The 24,981-nt window shown below is 40.9% G+C and overlaps 1 protein-coding gene across 5 annotated transcripts in view; it reads right to left on the bottom strand.

The window, feature by feature from the left end:
- Positions 1-24,981, bottom strand: part of PLCH1 (phospholipase C eta 1) — a 221,466-nt gene that overhangs the window by 181,159 nt on the left and 15,326 nt on the right. For all 5 annotated transcript variants that reach the window (XM_059163689.1, XM_059163690.1, XM_059163694.1 and 2 more), the window contains exon 2: positions 7,757-7,875. In XM_059163689.1, coding sequence (XP_059019672.1) covers positions 7,757-7,835 — 79 coding nt within the window. In that variant the 5' untranslated portion in view covers positions 7,836-7,875. The remainder of the gene's footprint in view (positions 1-7,756; positions 7,876-24,981) is intronic.

The following is a 24,981-nucleotide window of genomic DNA, read 5'->3' as shown; positions in this document are numbered from 1 at the left end:
GGGTCATAATCCCAGGATCCTGGGATCGAGCCCCACATCAGGCTCTCTCCTTTGCAGGGAGCCTGCTTTCTCCTCTCTCTCTCTGCCTGCCTCTTTGCCTACTTGTAATCTCTGTCAAATAAATAAATAAAATATTTTTTTAAAAAAATAAAATGAAAGCATTTGCTGGAGATGGCACCCAGGTGGCTCAGCTATTGAGAGCATCTGCCTTAAGTCCTGAGATCAAGCCCCGCGCCAGGCTTCCTGCTTGACGGGGAAGCCTGCTTCTCTCTCTCCCACTCCCTCTGCTTCTGTCCACGCCCCACCTTGCTGTCTCTCTCTCTCTGTCAAACAAATAAATAATATCTTATTTTTTTTAAAAAAAAGAGCAATCATTGGAGAAAAACGAAACAATTTCTTGTATATGCTACACTCAATTGAGAATATGCCATAAACCAGCCACAGATGGAAAGTCCATCATAGAGAAATACAAAAAAGAAATGAACCTCAAATTTTAAAATGTAAAGTAAGTAGCATTTCATTGAGAGTTTCCTTGAGAATTTTTCTGAAAGTCCGGGAAATGAAAGAATAGCACATGTTCCCAAAAAGCTAAAAAACCATTTTGTTTCGTAACAGCTCATATTAAAAGGTTATTTCTGTTGTGTTATAACGAGTACATAAGTATCCACTTTTGTAAGGCTGGCTGTAATTTATCCCGACAACGGAAAGAGGAAAGTGCGTAAATCAATTTGGTCAGTTAATTCACAGCAAATTTTCCAATTATCCTCCACTTAAAGTGGGATGAGGAGAGAAGGTTAAAAATCAAATAAAAAAATTTTAAACACAAGCACTTAGAAAGAAGTGTTGAAGTCGTTTGTCCTAAATCATGGCATTTTGCTGACATGGCAACTTGATCCCAGAGGGAGAAACTCACCCAAAGCAACCCAGCTGGAGGGCAGCCCCCGAAACATGTCACACCTAGGTCAGGCTCGTTCTGCTTCTGCCCAGGCCTTTAGTAACACTGGCATATTTGCGAGGGGCAGCAGAACATCACAGACCTGAAGGAATACCTCACTAGATGCCTTCTGCCTTGGTGGCCATCCTTTGGGGATGAGGGATGGGGGAGGGGAAACTTGAGAAGTGGGCTAAAGAGGAATTGACTGGGGGAGGCTGTTCCAGAATTACTTCTATTATAAAAACGACTGGGGGCACCCGAGTGACTCAGTGGGTTAAAGCCTCTGCCTTCGGCTCAGGTCGTGATCTCGGGGACCTGGGATCAGGCCCCGCATCAGGCTCTCTGCTCGGCGGGGAGCCTGTTCCCCACCCCCCGCCTGCCTCTCTGCCTACTTGTGATTTCTGTCTGTCAAATAAATACATAAATAGTCTTTTTAAAAAATGAATAAATAATAAAATAAAATAAAAATGACTCAATACATTTTCTCCCTTATGACCTATCTTCTTTTTTTTCCCAACCTCTCTCTCAACTCATGCTTGAAATTTTTTGCATGCAGTGTTTCTCTCCCAAGAGACAATACGTTTTTTTAAGTAATCTCTATGCCCAGTGTGGGGCTTGAACTCATGACCTCAAGATCAAGAGTTGCCCACTCTACCAACTAAGCCAACCACATGCTCCCAAGAGGTAATACTTTTCAGCTTAATGATGCTTGCAAAATTTTGACTGTCATTGCATTAATAGTAATTCTATGTGTACTCATATTTTCTGGACCTAGAAGATGTTTATACAATCATTGGATGGAAAAATTAAGCTTAGTAATGACACTAATATAAAATCTAGTAATGCCCCCAAGCCCCAGAAGCTGCTGCTGAATTCATAATACATTAATAAAACAGCCTCATTAATGAGAACCATAATTCCCTTCTGCGTAAGTTCATTGTCCTTTCATATACACCAGGCAGGACCTGGAATTCTTCCTTCTTTTTCCAGTATAAGATGGAATTCTAGTGTAGGGGGAGTAAACTTTTCCATTCTTCTTTTTTGAATATAAAGACATTTGTCCTGAAAGCTTGCGTATCAGTCCTAACTAATAATCTCTCCATGGTCAGAACTCACGGGTGTTTATGGGCGCATGCATGCTTGGACGTGCACGTGTGCATGCGCACACACACACATCTTCTCCCTAAAGAGAAATGTAATGTTCTGCCAGTGCAAAACTAACTACAAAGTTTACAGTCAAATGATAATATTACCTCCTTCTGATGACCATTGTTCCAGCCTTTCCTTCCTGCATCTTGGCCTGAAGGACACTCTCATTCACTACATACCCATCCTGATGTCTGACTACACAGGGACCTCAAGCACTATTGCTAGTGGGAACTTTGGAAGCTGGCAAAATGCTCACTTTTTTTTTTTTTAATATTTTATTTATTTATTTGACAGACAGAGATCACAAGCAGGCAGAGAGGCAGGCAGAGAGAGAGAGAGGAGGAGGCAGGCTCCCTGCTGAGCAGAGAGTCCGATGTGGGGCTCGATCCCAGGACTCTGAGATCATGATCTGAGCCGAAGGCAAAGGCTTAACCCACTGAGCTACCCAGGCACCCCTATGCTCACTTTTGAGAGAGGGAAACTGAGGGATCCCCCCAAAGGGACAAAGGCAACACAAGTTAGTAGTGAAACTAGAAACAGAACTAATCTCCAGGATTTCACTTAAAGTCTACTTTCTTTTACAAACTGGTAGTCAAGTTTCTAAACTCCCATCACTGAGAAGGCCTCTGGCCAAGAAAGGGAGGTCAGACAAAAAGCAATTCATTACATTAATTAACTAAGTTAATTAGTTGCATTAGAGGGTTGCTTGAGGCAAAGTAAGAATACATATAAGGCACTTTTTGAAAAGACATATTACACACTTAATAAGAGAACTATCCTTCACTCTATCCCTGGGTAGTAAGAAATACTCATAATTCAGTTCAAAACCTTCCTACTCTAGATTTGTGATGGTCATTCAGAAACATTCACTGTAACATGATAACAACAGAAATAAATGTCAGTGTAAGTTGGAATACCATAATAATTTATAGGAAAGCAATTAATAATTCTTTCCAACATCACAATTATAACTAGCAGTGCATAAAAACAAAAGTTAAGTCACGTCTAAATTTATTCTATTAAGAAACTCAAATGTGTGGAATAATGTATGTGCATAAAAAATTATATATATTAATTACAGATACATTGATTACTGTTTTTAAGAATCTGTCCCAAGTCAGAAAAAAATGCCACAATTCACTACAACCAAGAGAAACAGGAGACAGTGTAGGTAATTTTCAAGTAAGAATAATTCGTGGAAGTACAATCTGTTAAAACAAGATTCCAAGACACATGCCTGGCTCAGTTAGTAGAGCATGTGATTCTCGATCTCAGGGTTATGAGTTCGAGCTCCAAATTGGGTAAAGAAATTGCTTAAAGGGGCGCCTGCGTGGCTCAGTGGGTTAAAGCCTCTGCTTTCGGCTCGGGTCATGATCCCAGGGTCCTGGGATCGAGCCCCGCATCGGGCTCTCTGTTCGGCAGGGAGCCTGCTTCCTCCTCTTTCTCTGCCTGCCTCTCTGCCTACTTGTGATCTCTGTCAAATAAATAAATAAAATCTTTTTTTAAAAAAATTGCTTAAAAACAAAATCTTAAAAAAAAAAAGATTCATATAACACAAATCATTCTTTGCCCAAATATTTCCCCCCTATTTCAAACATAGCAGGTGAATAAAAGCCAAGTACAGACAAACATCAGCAATTAACTTCTTCAGTAGGTACACAGTCCCTTCAGATCATTAGATTCCCTAAGAATCTGGGCAAAGGACAGATGAGTGGGAAATAAAAAACAGATTTTCATAATTCCTATCAGGGCTGCTCTCATCACTGAACACAGAACCATGTCAATTCAACCAAGTCATTTTTGTCAGCCAATACAGATCATTTTTTAACTTTTCCAGCCATTCCATTCCTACCATTAGCATTGTTGCAAAGAGGAAAGAGAAGATAAAATACTGGACAGAAACAGACTATTAACAGTGTTTCTCTTTGGGTTGTGGGTTTATGGGTAATGAAAACATACCACCACCTCCATACTCAGAAAATGAGGCTATGAATATGCTTTTGGAACTGTGGAACAGTATACAAATGTTACTTTTTGCTTTTTTATTACTTTTGTTACTTTTTGTTACAAATGTTACTATTTTTACTTTTTTGTGTGTTTATTTTTTGTTTAGGGTGCCTGGGTGGCTCAGTGGGTTAAGCCGCTGCCTTAGGCTCAAGTCATGATCCCAGGGTCCTTGGATCAAGTCCCACATCGGGCTCTCTGCTTGACGGGAAGCCTGCTTCTCCCCTCCACTCTCTCTCTGCCTGCCTTCCTGCCTACTTGTGATCTCTGTCTGTCAAACGGGTAAATAAAATCTTAAAAAAAATAAAAATAAAAATAATGTTAAATATTTTATTTATTTATTTGTCAGAGAGAGAGGACAAGCAGGCAGAGAGGCGGGCAGAGGCAGAGAGAGAAGCAGGCTCCCCGCTGAGCAAGGAGGGCAATGCGGAACTCGATCCCAGGACCCTAGGATCATGACCTGAGCCAAAGGCAGTGGCTTAACCGACTGAGCCACCCAGGCATCCCTGTTTTACTTTTTTAAAAAAGTGATTTTTCACTTTTATTGATCACTGTAGCCCATATAGTCCATTTTTCATGTAGCTCTTTCCTCCTCAGATTATTGCTTAAACCTATATGTAAGGAGTCCAACAAGCACAATTTGCACAACAAAGTCTGCATAGTCTAAAAGTCTATTACCTTGCAGCAGAAGTGGCTTTTTTCTGTTTATAATGGAACAGATTTTCTTTCTTTTTGTTTGGATTGATTTGGTTAAATGAGAAGAGCTCTCAGCATAAACAGGGAGAAACCAAGCATCCTGCTTGAGAAACCAAGTAGGCAAAAAGCATCCAAACTCACATCCCATATTCCAGAAGCCCCTTCCAAAGGTATCAGACATTTCTGACCCAACAGGTCCTGCCTTCTCTCTTCTCTCAGGCACGCTCTGAAATCCTCTACACAGATACTGTCTCTAGAGCTCCCCTGGCTTAAAATGTACAAGACTCCTCACAAATCTCCATTAAGTTAAATAAGTTCCCATCTTAACAGACAGACGTTCATTTTTGCAGAGGTAAACAAAGAGGAGGAGTAGAGACATCACTGTTTCCCGAATTACATATCCTTAGGCACAGAAATCCAAAATGGTGGGCACCTGGGTGGCTCAATGGGTTAAAGCCTCTGCCTTCTGCTCAGGTCATGATCCCAGGGTCCTGGGATCGAGTTCCGCACCAGGCTCTCTGCTATGCAGGGAGCCTGCTTCCTCCTCTCTCTCTGCCTGCCTCTCTGCCTACTTGTAATCTCTGTCTGTCAAATAAATTAATAAAAATCTTAAAAAAAAAAATCCAAAATGGTATTTTACACTATCAGAAATACTTATAGCTACTGCCTTATTATAAATGAATACAATCATAATTCTAATTTGCTTTCATCCTTTCAATCTTGGGAAAATCTGGTATCTCTAATTACTTGAAAACCGTAGCTCTAACATGTAAGCAACCAATTCATATTTTAAGTATTCTACTGCCCCCTTGTGTATCTCATGTTCAGTGAAAAGGTACCTCACAAAAATTACTGTTGTAATTCTCAGAAGTACTTCAATAGAATCTCAGGTATTAGAACTATAGACAACCTCGAGATCATCAAGACCAGCAGGCTCATTTCACAGGGAGAGAACGAGGCTCTCAAAGGATTATACCATTTGCTCCACATCATAACACAGCTACTTAATAGCAGAGCAACTACTCCTGGATCGAACTTAAGCTTCTGAGTGCTGATTTCTCTGCCAAAAGGGAGATAGCTGTCTGGAACAAAAGAAATAATGGCATTTTGGAGTTAGAAAGATCAGAGTTTGAAATTTAGATCACCGTTTCACAACTTCCCTGAACCTCAGCTTCCTCCACATGAAAAGGGATGAACATTAACCCGTGCAAAGATGTTGAACCGAAGCAATACGAGCGTTCATCAAGCCTTCAGCATGATATGATAATATACTAAGCGGTAATCCAACTATAAAATGCACAGAAAATTGTTTTTAAGTCATTAAGCCTTTGAGATCTCTGGACAAAGGCATTCTAAAATACTATATGAAAGCACTTAAATCTGAACTTTATCTAATTAGATGCAAAATAAATCTTGAAAAAATAAAGGTACTTTTTCTAACTCCTTCGTTTCTTCACTTACCATATTTGTTCTTTTTTTATTACAAATAAAAACTTGTAACAGAAAATACCCCACAGCAAATGCCGTGTGTGTGTGTTTGTGTTTGTGTGAGAGATAGAGAGAGAGAGACAGAGATGAAGCAATGAACAGAAACTTTAGATGAGGTTCACAGAAAAACAGAGTGGAACTCAGGGTCACAGGATAAGGTCACAACTCCCCTTTGCTAAGGAGTCATTCACCTGCAAGATACTGCAATGCCAGGAGAGCCAGACTGGAAAGGTAGAGGCAGGATTTAGTTTTGACCTTGATAATAATTAACTAGGTTAACTTGGGACAGTCATTTCATCTCTGCTTCCCTTTCTTGACCTGTGAGATAAAGTACTCCTTACCCTAGAAAAGTCCTATAGTGGGATAGCATAATGAATGTGAAAAAAGAAAAAAAAATTGTAATCTCTTAAGTACTTTTTTTTTTAAGATTTATTTATTTATTTATTTATTTATTTGACAGACAGAGATCACAAGTAGGCAGAAAGGCAGGCAGAAAGAGAGGGAAGCAGGCTCCCTGCTGAGCAGAGAGCCCCATGTGGGGCTCGATCCCAGGACCCTGGGATCATGACCTGAGCTGAAGGCAGTGGCTTAACCCACTGAGCCACCCAGGTCCCCAACTCTTAAGTACTTTAATAAAGTAAGTAAGTCTGAGCTTCTCTTAAACTTAACTTAAAGCAATAATAAAGCATTATAGTCTGTCACCAAATCAGGAAAGAAGAACTAAACTTGGAAAGTCGAAGGCAGCTGAGATTATAGGATTGTTAAACAGCACTCTGATCCCTGGGAAATTTCTCCCTCTACCCTCTACATCTCCCCCAGCTTTTGATGGAGATTGCTCCAAAAATACTGACCACAAGTAAATCTTTGACTCTTAAATAAATTTCACTCAAGGATATCCCGATAGCAGGATTGACAGAGCTTATCCCTGACTATGTATCACAAAACACACACGCCAGCAGGGGAAAAGCAATTCATCTTAGTTTGCGGGGAGGAATGACAAGTCTCGATTCCTCTCTGATTGGTGGCTACAGTAAGGCCACCTGAGAATGACAGGTAAGTGCTCTGAATGGCTCTGTGGCCTGACAGTACACACATACCATGCTGGTAACAAGCAGACTGATGACTTGCATTTATTAACTGAACACTTACTATGGGTTGAGCCTCCCAAAATTTCAGACATCAGAAAGGATAGGATTGGAGTTGACAGCATAAAGGAGGAAAGGCACTGATCTAAACTAATTTGTAAGGAAGAAAGTGGTAACCCCATTATGGTTATTGGGGCAGGCACATTTCTTATACCTGGAGGGGATGCGACCAGTGGATGAGACCAATTTGCTTCTCAGGCAAATTATCCATAAACGAGTTAACTTGAGCTCTTGGTTCGACCCAACAACGACACCATATTTGCATCCAGGGCGCTGGAATAAAAGTGCTGTCAGAAATAAACTAAAAGCTCCAACTTCACAAACACAAAAGGCAGCTCACCATGAAATACACTGTTGTCCACCAGAAAATGCCTGCGGTACTGCACACAGTTTCTTTTCTCCAAGTTCCAGTAGCTCATTGTCAGGAGATTGCTGGCACAGCATCAAAACCAAATTGCTCTGTCGAGGGAAACAGAGGGAGACAAACATGAGGAAAATGGCAGCCACACGCTCACCGTGGTAACATAATGCATCAGTTACCCGGCATGATGAGGCAACACAGGCCCCATACAACTTCTCCAAACGTGGAACTGGGATCCCCTAAGTCCTAAGAAGTTTCCCACAAGTCTTCCCAGAGGGTAGGACGTCACTTAACACACCACGGACAGTAGCTTTTTCAAATAGCACCTTTCGGGATTCAGTCATTACCATCTCAAGGGGGGAATAAATCTACAACCAGAGAATAAGTTTCAGGACGGGCTGATGTGCTCCAGGCCTCGCTCATGTTTGGCCAGGACCAAAACCAGGCAAAGCCGATAACTTCTCAGGAAGTTTCATCTCTAGGAGGAAAGGTAACCATCATTCCCAGTTCCTGAATTTTGGCTTAGTACCCCTCTGGCAGACTGTGCAATCAATCCTTAGGCATCTTAGAAATTATAACAATGTCTGTGTAGCCATGGATAAGCCAAACAGGTAAGAAAGCTTGCCTCCCTCTTTTGGTTTCACTGGTGGCCCATTCAGGACCATTAAGGCCTGGCTCAGCGCACACTACACTCACTGGTGTAAGGAGAAATGGGCACAGGTCTCAAGCCGTGCAGACAAGAAGCGGTGCCTGCCCCTCCGTCAGGCTTGCCCCTGCACAGAGAGCACAATGCTAACTAGAGCCAGCATTTGAAAAGCAGAGATCTGAGCTGATGAATTAAACTCCTCCAAAAGCTGATGTGCATAACCCTGAACAAGGCCCCCATTGTTCACAGGATTTGGCTAAAGCAACTTTTCAGAATTCCAGCTCCTTTCCTGGTCACAGAATAAAGCCAGGCAACACCAAGCAGGGCCGGCACGAAGAAAAACCCACAGGTGGGAAACGATTTGTTATCTGTCCTATTAGAACAATGTAGAGTTTTGTAAAGATACTCCAGGATGAAGTCAGCCACTTGGTGAAAAAAATAAATTATCAGAGCTTTGTCTATTCATCAATGGAACAATTGGTGAAGGCTCCTAACACTTTTGCCAGAGCTTCTCCTTGGCTCAAAGGCTCCTTCTTAACCCTCTCCAGCAGCAATCTCACCTGACTCCAACATATCCATTTTTGTTCTGGCTTCATGCCTCACTCCCGCCTGGCTAAGTCTGGCTTAGTCGCTCCTACTTCCTCAGGCTGAAGATAAGTCCTACCAGGGGTGCCTGGGTAGCATCTGCCTTTGGCTCAGGTCGTGATCCCAGAGTCCTGGGATCGAGTCCCACATTGGGCTATCTGCTCAGCGGGGAGTCTGGTTCTGCTGCTCCCACTGCTTGAGCTTGCTCGCTTGCTCTGTCAAATAAATAAACTCTCTAGGGACGCCTGGGTGGCTCAGTCAGTTAAGCCACTGCCTTCAGCTCAGGTCATGATCCCAGGGTCCTTGGATAGAGTCCCACATCGGGCTCCCTGCTCAGCGGGGAGCCTGCTTCTCTCTCTGCCTCTGCCTGCTACTCTGCCTGCTTATGGGCTCACTCTCTCTCTCCCCCCGCCCCACCACAAATAAATAAATAAATAAATAAATAAATCCTTAAATAAATAAATAAGCTCTCTAAAAAGAAAATGAGCCCCACAAATCTAAGTTAAAACCACCTATAGATCCAACTACAAAAGATGACAGCTAACAGTTGATTACTGGAGATAACACCCCCTCCCACTTAATACTGAATACTGAATACAAAGAGCTCTTCTTTAAAAAAGTATCTTTAGTTATATAAATAAAGTAGTCATATATGCTCATGAATTTTTTTAAGTCAACACTGAAATCCATCAAAAATCCTTAAAAATTTAGGGGCACCTGGGTGGCTCAGTGGTTAAGCATCTGTCTTCAGCTCAAGGCTCCCTACTCAGCGGGAAGCCTGCTTTCCCTCTCTTCGTCCCCCTGCTTGTGTTCCCTCTCTCGCTGTGTCTCTCTCTGTCAAATAAATCAATACAATCTTTAAAAAAATAAATCCTTAAAAATTTAAAAAACCCTTCTTCCTTCATTCCATAGTCTCTCTCTTAGAATGACCACTTTTGTTTGGTGTGTATCATTCCAGTTCATTTTCTGTGCATTCACATATGTATGTATGTGTGTGTGTGTATACATGTGTGTATAAAATACATATACATACATGCAATTTCAAAGACATCTATATATTTTTTAAATATTTGAGAGAGTACGTGTGCACATAGTGGGGAGAGAGAGAGAATCCTCAAGCAGACTCCCCACTGAGCAAAGAGCCTGATGCAGGGATCAATCCTAGGACACTGGGATCATGACCTGAGCTGTAATCAAGAGTCAGACGTTCAACTGATTGAGCCACCCAGGCACCCCAAAGACATCTATATATTTAATAATACCTTTTTGTAAGAACTGGAAATAATTTTAGTATTATCAACAGTACCTGTTTTCTACAGAAGTATATTGACTATTCATTTATATTTTTTGAAGACTTTATTTATTTAAGGGAGGGAGAAAGAGTGAGCATGAGCTGAGGGGAGGGAAAGAGGCAGAGAGAGAAGCAGACTCCCCACTGAGCAGGGAGCCCCATGTGGGACTCGATCCCAGGACCTGGGGATCACAACTTGAACCACAGGCAGACATACTCAACTGACTAAGCCACCCAGGTGCCCTGATTATTCATATTAGAAATAATTTGAGTTACATGGAATTAAAGAGAACCCTGTCTGTATTTAAGCTCAATTTTCCTTACTCACTTGATCTTATGGTTTCCTGTGTCATTCTTTCCTTTGCATTCTGTTTATTCTCAATCCAGGGAAGGTTAGCAGAATTAGAAGATGAAATAATAATGTGCTTTTGTAAATAATTAGCAAAACAGATGAACATACCTGACTCTTTCTTGGCTTCCTCTTAACCAGATGAAAGAAGGAAAGAAGAGGATATTAACATAAGTGATTCACCCATGCTGCTAGGGAAGGGTAACAGTGGGACTTGAAATCATATCTTCGGATTCCAAACCCAAGATTCTAGCCATCACAGGCTAGAAGGAACTAGACTGTTATACAATATGGTGGGATTGTTTTCTTTTTTTAAGATTTATTTACTTAAGAGAGATCAGAGAGCATACACACACGAGTGGGGGGAGGGGCAGAGGGAGAGTTAGAAAAAGAATCTCCAGCAGACTCCTCTCTGAGCACAGAGCTCCCCATGGGGCTCAATCCCATGACGCTGAAATTATGATGTGACCCCAAACAATGCAGCACTTGCATCCGAACTTAGCTGTTAAATAAAGCTGGCAGGAAACCCAGCCTCAGGAGTCTCAAAGCTGGGATTCCCCAAGGGTTCATGGTCCCATTTGCAAGAACACAATACGTGAAAATATCTACTAAAATGCAGTTTCAATGATTTTTCAAAAAACACCAATTCAGGAGCGCCTGGGTGGCTCAGTGGGTTAAGCCACTGCCTTTGGCTCAGGTCATGATCTCAGGGTCCTGGGATCGAGTCCCACATCGGACTCTGCTCAGCAGGGAGCCTGCTTCCCTCTCTCTCTCTCTCTCTGCCTGCCTCTCTGTCTACTTGTGATCTCGCTCTGTCAAATAAATAAAGAAAATCGTTAAGAAAAAAAAAAAAGAGAAAAAATACCAATTCAGATTACATTAGAGATGTGTTTCCATTGCATCATTCACGTAATTTGAAGTTGTTTGGTCAATATTCAAGCAGAAGCAGAGATGTTTAAAAATTGACTCAACTTTCCTTTGGGACTTACTGTACCTCACAAGGGGTCCATGGAACATACATGTTACATTTAGAACTCTTCACAGAACACACAGATGCCTAATCCTTGCAACAATTCATAAAATTAATAACTTACAGTAACTAAAAAACTTTATATAGGGAAGTAACTGGTTTATTAAAACTGGCTTCAGATTAATAAGATTTTTTTTAATGGATGGTAAAGTTACAGGAAATGCTATATAAATGCATGTATCTTTTAACAATTTATTTTTACCCATTTTTAGAGCTTGAAACACACACAAAAGCTCACAAAACATACATTGTGATGTCACTTACCACCCAGAGACAACTGCCATGTTTACTGTGGCCTCTTTTTAAAATATAAATCAGGTCCTACTATGTTGCAATCTACTTTTTTTAATTCAGTAACTTACTAATATATTGTGATACTCTAGCCATATCAACGTATTTCTATAAAATAAATGTAATTTGAAACGGAAATTGTAATCAACTCTACTCAAAGACCTCACACTCCAAAAAGTCAGTAAGAGGGGTGTCTGGCTGGCTCAGTCAGTTAAGCATCTGTCTTTGGCTCAGGTCATGATTCCAGAGTCCGGGGATCAAGCCCACCGTCAGCGGGGAGCCTGCTTCTCGCTCTGGCCCTCCTCCTGCTGTGCTGTCTCTGTCAAATTAATAAATAAAATCTTAAAAAAAAAAAAAAAACTCCATAAGAAATAAGGCAGCCATAAGAAATGAAAGAAGCCAGGTTAAGTACGCAGAGAGGAGTCACCTGTCAGATGAACTATAAATATCCACAACGTTTACAAGTTCCTAAGTTTGTTTTATGATAAGTCACCTTTATAATCATTCCACATTTGTTTACTTTTGCCATTTTATCTGTAGGTTCATGACTAAAATTGCCAATGTCAAATTATATGATGCTTAGAAAGCTGTAAGTGTAGGACAGGACCACCTACAAAAAGGGAAATTTCGGATGACACCTTTAAGAAAAGCAGGAAGTATTTTCAGTAACAAGCAAAGATGTTTAAAAACGTTTTTAGCACTCTACAGAGGAAAAAGAAATCCTTTACACAAACAACTGCTTCACAAAAGTCCCCTAAGAAAAAGCGGTACAGTTGCAGGCATCCCGTGAGCTGTTGTCCCCAACCCCTTTCCTCTGGCTCTCCTCTAGAAAGCTCCTTTACGTGCACAGGTGTAGCTGGTGTCTGGCCCAAGCCAGCTCAGGTGGACGTGTGGCTTAGACCCGCCAAATCAAAGAACAGCATCCCCAGGGCCACAGCCTTTTCAGACCCCTGAGCACCAGGCATAGGGTTCTGCCTGAACTATTGGAAAAACAGTTTTCTGCTGGACTTGAAGTTTTGAGGCCTCGAAACCTAAAGTTCCAGGCACCCATCCTGTCACTACAAGAGGAGGATCTGGGGCGCCTAGGTGGCTCAGTGGGTTAAGCCTCTGCCTTCGGCTCAGGTCATGATCCCAGGGTCCAGGGATGGAGCCCTGCACCCTGCATCCAGCTCTCTGCTCAGTGGGGAGCCTGCTTCCCCTTCCCTACCCCCACCCCCCCCACGCCCCTCACCATCCCATTGCCTCTCTGCCTACTTGTGATCTCTCTATCTCTGTGAAATAAATAAATAAAATATTTAAAAACAAAACAAGGGATCTGTTTGAGGATCTGTGTGAGACTGGATCCATCCCAGAAGAATGGAAAGAAAGGAAGTCCTGCCGGTATCATTGAAGCCACACCTGAAGCTACACCTATCCCTGCCCTTTTTAGGTAAATGAGACAGTACATCCCCTTTTTCGTTTAGTGTTGTTTAAGCCACATCACGGTGAGCTTTCTATCACTTGCAACCAAAGAGTCTTGACTGGTGAGATTTGTCAGCAGAGCAAAATGGAAGGAGAGGCCGCCTGGCAATCATAAGCACTCCGTTCGAGCTTCCTCTCTAACAACTGACTCAGGGGGACATGGGGCAAGTGTTTTTAACTAGTCCTGAGTTTCAGTATATAATTCTGTATTTTCTGGAGATTTCCTTGGAGATCTACTGCATTCAAGTCCTTTGTTCTGGTAGCAAAGTCTTCCTCATGCCCCTTGAAGGTGTAGGAAGCAAAGCAAAACCTGAAACTTTCTCTTAAGCTTCAGAATTCCCTTAGTGGTTTTTAAATGTGAGGCAAATCTCTATCACTGCTTTAACATGAGTTTTATAAAACACTGCAAATCTATTCAAGTCACTTGAATGGCTTAGTAAAGGGTAACTATTTAGGGCACCCGGGGGGCTCAGTCATTAAGCATCTGCTTATAGTTCAGATCATGATCCCTGGGTTCTGGGATCAAGCCCCGCATGGGGCTCCCTGCTCGGTGGGGAGTCTGCTTCTCCCTCTCCCTCTGCCAGTCACTCCCCCTGCTTGAGTGCTCTCTCTATATACATATATTTCTCTCTCTCCCTGTCAAATAAATAAAAAACAACTATTCAAATTCATAAATGGAAATCAGTTTTAACACTGTGCCTAAGGAATTAAAATAGGAAAATCCTTAAAAGAACTTTGCAGGATGAAGGGAACATTATATATAGTTATATAACATATATACATATATGTATATATAACATAAATGTATATACACACAAAAAAATACATATACAATTTTTAAATTGTTTAATTCCAGTAGAGTTAACATTAGTTACGGGTGTACAATGTAGCGACTCAACAGTTCGGCACATTACTCAGTGCTCATCGGGATAACCCGCTTCACCTACTTCACCAACCCTCCACCCGCCCCCCCTCCTGTAACCCCATTTGTTCTCCACAGTTAAGAGTCTGTTTTTTGTTTTTCTCTTTTATTCTTTGATCTTTTGTTTCTTAAATTCCACATGTGAGTGAAATCATTTGTCTTTCTCTGACTGGCTTTTATCTCTCAGCATTTCACTCTCTAGATCCATCCACGTTGTTGCTTTTTTGTTTGTTTGTTTTTCCTCCCTTAAGTAGAGGGATCTGTCTATGATACGCTGATATGCTGACCACTACTTCTCCCTGTTCACCTACCCCAACTGCTACCACCACAGTCCATTCTCCTTGGCACCCCTCTTCCATAAAAACTGCCACTACCCCTCTCATTCCTCCCATTCTCTCAATATATATTTTGCAAATCACTATGGTTTGTACAATATTCCATTTATATCTTGCCTTTTAAAAAAACTGACACTTATTGGAGTGGCTGGGTGGCTCAGTCGGTTGGTTAACCCTCCAACTCTTGGTTTCAGCTTGGGTCATTATCTCAGGTCCTGAGATGGAGCCCCCCTGGCGGGCTCTGCTCTTGTTGCAGAATTCACTTGACATTCTACCTCTACTTCCCTCTCCACCCCCACTCACACCCTGCCCCTCACCCCATGCATGTGCACTCTCTCCCTAGAATAAATAAAACACTTTAAAAATAACAAAATAAAATAAAAACCTAACACAATAGCCCTGAGTTGTTGAATTTTTTTTTTTAAGATTCCATTTATTTACTTGACAGAGACAGAGCAAGAGAGGGAACACAAGCAGAAGGAGTGGGAGAGGGAGAAGCAGGCCTCCTGCCAAGCAGGGAGCCTGATGCAGGGCTTGATCTCAGGACCCCGGGATCATGACCCGAGATGAAGGCAGACACCCAACAACCGAGCCACCCAGGCGCCCCAAGTCATTGATTATTAAGCACGAGTTCAAAGAGGTTAATAGGACACAACAGGTTGCAAACCCATGTCTTCAGACTCCAAATCCACTGTGTCCAGTCCAACGCTATACTCCGTCCAGCTGAGTTCCTTCCCTGACACTCCGCTTCCCTATGGAAGGAGCCTAGAGCTGTGGTATTGGTGATAGGCACTCTTCCCATCCCAACCCTTCAATTCAACTCCAGTAGGGGCCAATCAATGAAGGAAAGGAGGCAGGAGGAGAAGCTTAAATGTGACTTCAAAAACCTGCATACCCTGTTCCTCCAGCCAGGAGCCTTTGAAGTAGACAGATTGCAAGAGATCAGAGTCAAGTGTCAGTCCTCTGATTATCAGATAGTGGGAGGTTTCTTTGCAATGAAATTTGAGTGAGCTACTTGGACCAAGTTCAGAAACACCAAGGCCAAATTTGCTGGCCAGCCAGCATTGTGAAAACTGTTGAAGAGATCAGTGTATTCTCCAGATTGCTAGGGGAAGAAGGCTATAGCCCGAAATTAAAACATAATGAATGGGGGCACCTGGGTGGCTCAGTGAGTTAAGCCTGTGTCTTCAGCTCAAGTCATGATCTCAGGGTCCTTGGATCAAGTCCCACATCAGGCTCTCTGCTCAGCAGGGAGCCTGCTTCCTCCTCTCTCTCTGCCCGTCTCTCTGCCTACTTGTGATCTCTGTCAAATAAATAAATAAAAATCTTAAAAAAAAAAAAACATAATGTATGCACTCACCCTGCTATTGGAAAAGAAATAACTAGCTCACAGGATGTAGTAAGGCATCAAAGGGCAATGGAAAAATGCCTGACTGGAAGTTAAGAGGCTCGAGGTGCAAACCAGTCCTACCTCTAAATTGTCAGGTAAATCTCTTCACACCCCTGTACTTCAGCTGCCTCATCTGTGTACAAAAAAGGGGTGGTGGTGAATGAGATGCTCTCTCAGACCTTCTGACCTTTAATATCCCACACTCTATTAATAAGGATTATGGGCAACCCCTCCCCAATATCCCAATCCCTATGTCTTTTTATTTTATTTTAGATTTATTTGACAGAGAGAGAGGGAACACAAGCAGGGGGAGTGAGAGGGGGAGAAGCAAGCTTCCTGCTGAGCAGGGAGCCCAATTCGGGGCTCGATCCCAAGACCCTGAGACCATGACCTGAGCCAAAGGCAGATGCTTAACAACTGAGCCACCCAGGCGCCCCCGCTTTGCCTTTAATTATGAATTAAAATAGCCCTGAGAAAGCACAGCTTATTCCCATTAGCAGTGTAGCATTTAGCTTATATGGAGAAGTACTGATTTCCCTTTCTTTAAGCCTTGCTATGAGATAAAAGACATAATTAATAGGCTCTGACAGTAATGTTCATAAAGTAATAAGTGCTTAGAAACAGGAAGGCATGGGGCGCCTCAGTGGCTCAGTGGGTTAAGTGTCCGACTCTTGATTTCAGCTCAGGTCATGATCTCAGGATCGTGAGATCGAGCCTCTTGTGGAGCTCTGAGTTCAGTGGGGAGTCTGCTTAAGAGATTCTCTCCCTCCCTCTGCCCTTTCCCCTCTAAAATAAATAAATTTTTTAAAAAGACAGGAAGGCATATGGGAAAAGTTCCCAAAACTGCATCCTGCACCTCATGGCTTTTAAAAACACATTTGGGAATTTCTGTACCGAGCTATCCCTAGAAGTTGAGAATTCAGACCAAACTCAGTTAAAAGCTAAATTTCAAAGAAAGCAGCTCCTCTAGAATTTCTCCACTAATTTTAGGTAAAGAGAATTACACAGTGCAAGGACAGCGTATCAAGGGCCCCATCTCCTCTTCCTTTGGACCAGACCCAACTGCCAGCTTTTCAAGCAGTTCAGAACACTGCCTGGGTGAGCTGTGGGGGGCCCTGGTCAGAGGGGCCCCATTCCACTTCTCTGCGGGCAGGTCACTGTCCTGTATCCACCCCCTCACCCCCTTGTCACAAGCTCCCTCCCTGCCTTCCCACAGGTTTCCAAGCACTGCCAAACTGGTTGTTAAAGGGCTCTGCAAACAGCCTAATTCCAAGCGAGCCCCCTCCCAGCTATGTCCACAAAGGGAAAGAAATAAAAGGGTACTTTGTTCATTTTTTTAAGGCTCGAAGGGGACACCACTAAACCCTAAGTTCCTGGTGTATTTTATTTCTTTACAGCAATCAGGAGCTGAATATGCTCTGAGCTAGTTGAGCAATGAGATACAGTCCACCCTCCAAAGAACATGCACACTTCCTTTGAAAAGACTAGTTTAAAATATAGTATGTATCCAGCACTTGACAGAGTCCCTACTTTTTGGTTTAGCAATAGTCTTCTGGAAATATACTATTATAAAAGTAATTAAAGATACAGGCCAAAATGTATACCTAGAAATGTTCACTGCATCATCTCTTATAATACAAAAAAATCAGAACTCTAAATATTCAACTCTTGGGTTAGCTTTGCCAGTCGTGTAGGTAGTTAACAAACGTGTTTGCAAAGGTTTTGTAAAAGAGTGTAGAAAAATGTCCATGATAAAATGCCATATGAAAAAAAAAAAAAAAAACAGGATATAAAACACCGACTATTGGGCTTCTGGGTGGCTCAGTGGGTTAAGCCTCTGCCTTCGGCCCAGGTCATGATCTCAGGGTCCTGGGATTGTGCCCTGCATCGAGCTCTCTGCTCAGCGGGGAGCCTGCTTCCTCCTCTCTCTCCACCTGCCTCTCTGCCTACTTGTGATCTCTGTCAAAATAAATAATTTTTTTTTTAAATCTTTAAAAAAACCCAACTATGAAGAACAATATTGCATAGAATAATGGATCCTGGGGTGCCTGAATGGTCACTCAGTTCTCTAACTCTTGATTTTGGCTCAGGTCATGATCTCAGGGTCATGAGATCAAGCCCCCAAGTTGGGCTCTGAGCTCAGAGCCAAGTTTGCTTGTCCCTCTTCCTGCAGCCCCCCCAAATAAATAAATAAAATCTTAAAAAAAAATCAATGTTTCACCATTAACAGTGATGTTTGTTGTAGGTTATTTATAAATATTCTTTACCATATTAAGAAAGTTCCCTTGTATTTCAATTTCTTGAACAGTTTTTTACATAACATTAAACTTTTTAACACACTTTCTCTGCACGTGATAAGATCTTTCAGCATTAATCTGCTGTAAATTTACCAAAATCTGGTAAATTTTCTATTTTTAGTATATGTGCTGCCGAAGCGAGCACCTGGTAAATTTTCTAATGTTAAACCAACACTGGGATTCCAGGATGAATCCAATCTGTTCACGATGTATTGTCTTTTCAATACATTGGTGATTTAGCTTGCTCATGTTTTATGATTTTTATGTGTATGTTCCTACTTGTTCCTATTGGCCTACAATTTCCATTTCTCATATTGTTCTCAACACTTTTTATTGAGGTTATTACAGCTTTATAACATGGATTTCTAATCCCCAGAAGAATTTATACGAGTTTGAAATTATCTTTTTCTTGAATGTTTGATAGGAAACATTTGCTCATAAATCCATCTCAGGGGGCACCTGGGTGGCTCAGTTGTTAAGTGTCTGCCTTCAGCTCAGGGGTCCTGGTATCAAGCCCCCCATGGGGCACCCTATTCTGTGGAAAGCCTGCTTCTCCCTCCCACAATCCCCTTGCTTGTGTTTCCTCTCTATCAAATAAAGAAAAATCTAAAAAAAAAAACAAAAACAAAAAACCAAACCTCAGTCTAGACCTTCCTTTACAAAGAAATATTTGGCTACTGGTTTGTTTGTTTTCAACTGGTTTATTTTATTTAAAAATTCTAGGATTATTAAGCCTTCCTATCTTGTCAAATTTAGTTTTGGTAAATTTATATTTACCTAGTAATTCATTAATTTTTTCTAAGCTTTCAAATGTTTTGGCATAAATTAGTTCAGAATACAGTCTTTTTAGTATCTAAAACATCTGCTTTTCCAATCCTGTAATTGTTTATTTGTACTGTTCTCTTCTATTTAAGTCACTCTCATCATATGTTTATCAAAAACATTACTAGCTCTTATGAAAAGCCAAAATTTGTCATTATTGTTCCTCTGTAATGAATAACATGAAAGTATTACTACTATTCTTTTCTATTTTCTTTGAATCTCTTTTGCACCCTATTTGAATCTTCTAAATTCAACATTTAGCTAAGTTTCAGGTTTTGTTTTCTTTTCTTTCTTTTTTTTTAAGATTTTATTTATTTGACAGACAGAGATCACAAGTAGGCAGAGAAGCAGGCAGAGAGAGAGGAGGAAACAGGCTCCCGCCGAGCAGAGAGCCCGATGTGGGGCCTGATTCCAGGACCCTGGGATCATGACCTGAGCCGAAGGCAGAGGCTTTAACTCACTGAGCCACCCAGGCGCCCCAGGTTTTCTTTTCTAATATAAGGATTTATACACGCTTTAGCTTCTTTCCCCAACCCTGAATTTTGACCCATAACATTTTTCTTATCTTCTATCATCAAGAAAATGAAAGTATTTTTATCTTCTAGTTACTAGAAGATAAAAATACTTTGATTTCCATGACGATTTCTTCTCTGATGAAAAGGTCATTTTGAAGCATTTCTATGATTATTCATAGTTATATTTTTAATCAGTTTTGAGCTTAATTGCATTGTGGTCACAGATATGGTCTGTATGACACAATTATTCAGTAATTGCTAAGACTTCAAGGTGACTGGGTGGCTCAGCTGGTTAAGTGTCTGCCTTCACCTCAGGTCATGATCCCAGGGTCCTGGAATCGAGCCCCACATGGGGTGCTCTGCTCAGCGGGAATCTGCTTCTCCCTCTCCCTGCTGCTCCCTCTGCTTGATACTCTCTCTCTCTGTCAGGTAAATAAATCAAATCTTTAAAAAATTGTAACTGTACAATTTAAATAATTGTAAGACTTGCCATTCAAACAAAGTTTGAATGTTTTTTTTATAAATGTTCTAAGTGTATTTGGAAAAAATGCATAGTCTGCAGTTTTGAGATAGTGATTTTCATGCCTATCACCTCAAACTTATTCAAGTTCTACTGCTTAAATCTTGTATATGATCACAGATCTTTTCCCCCACTTTATCAAGTACTGAGGAAACAGATTAAAATCTCACTAGTAATACAGTTAGCAACTCAATAATGCGGGAAAGGGATGCCAATATCCCACACAGTTGAAAATCCACATATACCTTTTGACTCCCCCAAAGATCTCTATCTGTCAAATAAATAAATAAAATCTTCTTAAAAATTTAAAAAAAATAAATTTTGTTAAAAAGTTCATCATTCCGAGGAGTTGAAACTTTTAACCAATATAACCATTTTTTTTTTCTAAAAATGCTTTTTCAGCATTTAAAGTCTATTTTGCCCATTGTCAATCCTGCAGACTTTCTTTTGGTTTTTTTGTTTGCTTTTAGATTTTATTTATTTGAGAGAGAGACAGTGAAAGAGAGTATGAGAGAGGAGAAGCAAACTCCCCGTGGAGCTGGCTGCTGATGCAGGACTCGATCCTGGTACTCCAGGATCATGACCTGAGCTGAAGGCAGTTGCTTAACCAACTGAGCCACCCAGGTGCCCCTTTCTTTTGTTTTTTATCTAAAGTCTATTTTGCCCAATGTCAATACTGCAGGCTTTCTTCTGGCTTTTAATCATCCATTTATTGTTCTATATTCTTTTACTTTTAACTTCTCTGTATCTTTATGTTTCAGACATGTCTTTTATAAACAGCAAAGAGCTGAATTCATTTTTCATCCAGTGTAAAAATCTTTGGTTCCTTCAGATTATAATTACTGATAACATTCGTTATTTATTTCTCTATCTTGTTTTGTACTTGCTATTTGTCTTATTCTGTTTCTTTTCTCAGCTTTTTTGACTTCAAGATTTATTTTTCTCATTTCAATTTTCCCCATTAGCTAGAAAGTTGTTCCATCATTTTTAGTGGTTGCTTCAGAAATTTTAACATACACACTTCACTAACCAAAATCTACATTTAACCAGTATCTTTGACTTCCTCCCAAACTATGCAGGAAATTTATAAGATATTAACTCTATTTACTTCTCCCAACTTTTACCATTTTTAAAAAATTTTTATTTAATTATTTGACAGAGAGAAAGAGAACACAAGCAGGCAAAATGGTAGAGGGAGAAGCAGGCTTTCCGCCGACCAGGGAGCCCGATGTGGGGCTAGATCCCAGGATTCCGGAATCAGGACAATGACTGAGCCACCCAGGCACCCTCATTTGTTTTATCTAGTTCCCACTAAAGACATTATTATTTTATCTAATCAGTATGTGCTTTAACTTATAAATTTTTCCCTTTTTTTTTTTTTTTTTTTTTTTTGCTCATCCTTACTTTTTGCTTCTGAGGCCATCCATCTGGAAATAATTTACCTCTGCCTGAAATGTACCCTTTTAGTGATAATCTGCAGAGCAAAATCTAGGTTTTTGCGAAGTCTGCAAAGTCTCCACTCTCATTTTTTAAAGATATTTTTAATGGAAATAAAAGTCTAAACTGACAGTTAATTTCTGTCAGTACAAGAAAGATAATATTTTATTCTCTTCTATCTTCTGTTGTTGCGTTATCAGGATAATTTATTATGTCTTTTTTTTTAATAATTTATCTGAGAGAGAAAGAGAGAGCACGCATAAGGAGGGTGAGCAGCAGAGGAAAAGGGAGAAGCGGGTTTCCCGCTGAGCAGAGAGCCCAGTATGTGGCTCCATCCCAGGACCCTGGGATCATGACGTGAGCTGAAGGCATATGTTTAAGGGACGGAGCCACCCAGGTGCCCCTCATCATGTCTCTAAAGATAAACTGCCTCTCCCTTCTGACCTTGCTTAAGAGCTTCTCTATTTTTGGTGTTCTATCATTTAATTATATTTTATCTATGTGTGGAAGTTTTTTTACTCATGATCGGGATTCATGTGACCTCATGAATTATGGGCAGTTGTGTTTTTTCTTGGTCTTTGAAAAGTCCTGGGCATTATCTTTTAAATGTTGCCTCCTCTCATATTCTCTCTTCTCTTTCTGAAACTATTAACTTATGTGGGATCTGAATTCTCCAACTTCCATATTAACCTTTCTTTTGGGTTTTTCGTCATTTGCTTCTCTGTGTTGCCACTGGAAACTTTCTTCGGATGGATCATTCCGTTAACTATTTTCCCTATTTGGCTTGGATTAATCTGTTGTTAAACCCATTCACTGAGTTCTGATTTTCAGTGATTCTTTTTTTTTCAAGCTCTATATGGTTTTCAAATAGGTTGGTTCATCTTTACAGTTTCTTATTTTTCAGCTCACGTCTTGTTTTCGATCATTTTTTTTTTTTTTAATATGAAGTGCTTATTTTTGTTCAAATTGTACTGATGAGGTTTCTCTGATGTCTAGGACAAAAATAGATCCCTCCAAAAGAAGGGTGGAAATTGGCTTTTGCACAGTTCCAGGGACACTTGCAATGTACGATTTTTTTTATTTTTTTTATTTTTTAAGAAGGCTCCATGCCCAACATGGGGCTTGAATTCACAGCCCTGAGAGTAAGAGTCTCACGCTCTACCGACTGAGCCAGCCAGCAGGCCTGTAGGAACTACTTTTCTTTTTTTATTTTTTAAAGATTATTTATTTATTTATTTATTTATTTGACAGAGAGGGAGACAAAGGGGGTTGGATGACAAGCAGGGGGAGTGGGCGAGGGAGAAGCAGGCTCCCCACTGAGTAGGGAGCCCAATGCGGGGCTTGATCCCAGGACCCTGGGAACATGACCTGAGCCGAAGACAGATGCTTAACGACTGAGCCATCCAGGTGCCCTAGGAAGTACTTTAAATCAAATTTTCATCTTGAGGTTTTTATTATAATTCTACATACACATCTGTATTGGAGCTAGTTTAGTTAGGTTCACAAATTCTTGGGACCAAATAGCAAGCATTTGTTCAGAACCACAGTTTTTGAAAGGTGATTTTTCTTACAGTCTTAAACAGTTTTTAGGAGAGAGGAGTTTTGATTTTTCATTCTAATTCACCTTTATATTGAGCGAGAAGCCTTGTGAAGTCCCAGCTTTATAACCAAAGGGTCCCACTCAGATGTCTTACCTAGTCTCTTATCCCTTTTGTCCTCAAGACCATGAAAAAAAGAAGTACAAGTTAAACTGGTTTGGCAAATGCCCTCAAGGAAAAAGTCAAAGTCATTGCAACAGATCCCATCTCGCCTAGCTTTTGACCTGAATATTCATTACTTTCACACTGGTTCATTGCATTTAATATTCTATTGTATCGGGGCACCTGGGTGGCTCAGTGGGTTAAAGCGCCTGAGTGGATCAGTGGGTTAAAGCCTCTGCTTTCAGCTCAGGTCATGATCCCGGGGTCCTGGGATCGAGCTCCGCATCAGGCTCTCTGCTCCGCGGGGAGCCTACTTCCTCCTCTCTCTCTGCCTACTTATGATCTCTGTCAGATAAATAAATAAAATCTTTTTAAAAAAATATTACATTGTATCCAGCATCTTTAAATTATTTCAGCCAGAGTGCTGGTAAACTATATTGCTAGAAACAGAACTCAACCCTGGGAATTCACGTTTAAAGCCACAGAGCCTTGGAGTCTTACAGCCAAATCAGGACGATCTAGCCCAAAAATGAACCAGTTCAGTGCCTGTCACTTTGTAATAACTGCTGATATTTTAACACTTCCTATGTGACAGATATTGTGGTAAGTATTTGTATTATCTCATTTAATCCTTACAATAATCCTAAGGGCCCATTTTACAGAACCCCAGAAATATTAAGTAATTACCTAAGGTCCACAGTTATCCAAATGACAACACTGTGATTTTAAACTCAGAAAAGTCTAACTCCAAAGATCACACTCTTCCCCCAAAGATTGCACCCTCTTAAGATCCATGCAATTTTGCTTCTCAATAAATAACGTAAGAGAGGGAAAGACAGAAAGAGGGACAGCACGCACTACTAGGTACCACAGAGTTACTAACAAAATGCAGGCTTTCCTAGTTTCAATCCTCTCTACTTCCCTATGCTCAGATCAGAGTTGGCAAATTTCCATCATTTTTTTTTTAAGATCTTATATATTTATTTGACAGAGAGACAGTGAACACAGCAGAGGGAGCAGCAGGCAGAGAGAGGGAGAAGCAAGCTCCCCCCTCAACGGAGAGCCCAACTCAGGGCTCAATTCCAAAACCCTGGGATCATGACCTGAGCCAAAGGCAGACACTTAATGACTGAGCTACCCGGGCATCCCAAGATCAGAAATTAAAAGAAGGAAATATAAAAAGTCCTCAAAGCAATATTACAAAAGGAAATAAGATATTAAACCTGAGTTGGTCATAAGAACCATCAAGCTCAAGAGATCAGAAAAAAAATCTAGTCAAATATTTTTAAGTTGTGGAAAATCAGCTTTGTTTTTCATGAGCTGAAATATTAATTCTTAAGAAGCTCTGGTGTGGTGGGGAGGTGGCTCAGTCGGTTAAGCACCAGGACTCTTGATTTAGGCTCAAGTCGATCTCAGGGTCATGGGCACAAATGCCAATGACCGAACCTGCACTCAGGTGAGGGAGGGGGGTCTGCTTGGGATTTTCTCCTTCTCTCTCTGTTCCTCCCTCACTCATGTACATGCATGTGCGCATGCTCTCTCTCTCTCTCTCTCTCTCTAAAATAAATAAATCTGGGACACCTGGGTGGCTCAGTCAGTTAAGCTGCTGCCTT

The sequence above is a fragment of the Mustela lutreola genome, chromosome 2, assembly GCF_030435805.1.
Source record: "Mustela lutreola isolate mMusLut2 chromosome 2, mMusLut2.pri, whole genome shotgun sequence".
NCBI classification, from domain to species: Eukaryota; Metazoa; Chordata; class Mammalia; order Carnivora; family Mustelidae; genus Mustela; species Mustela lutreola.
Note: the sequence above shows the minus strand (reverse complement) of the source record. Positions and strands in the feature narration are given on the sequence as shown.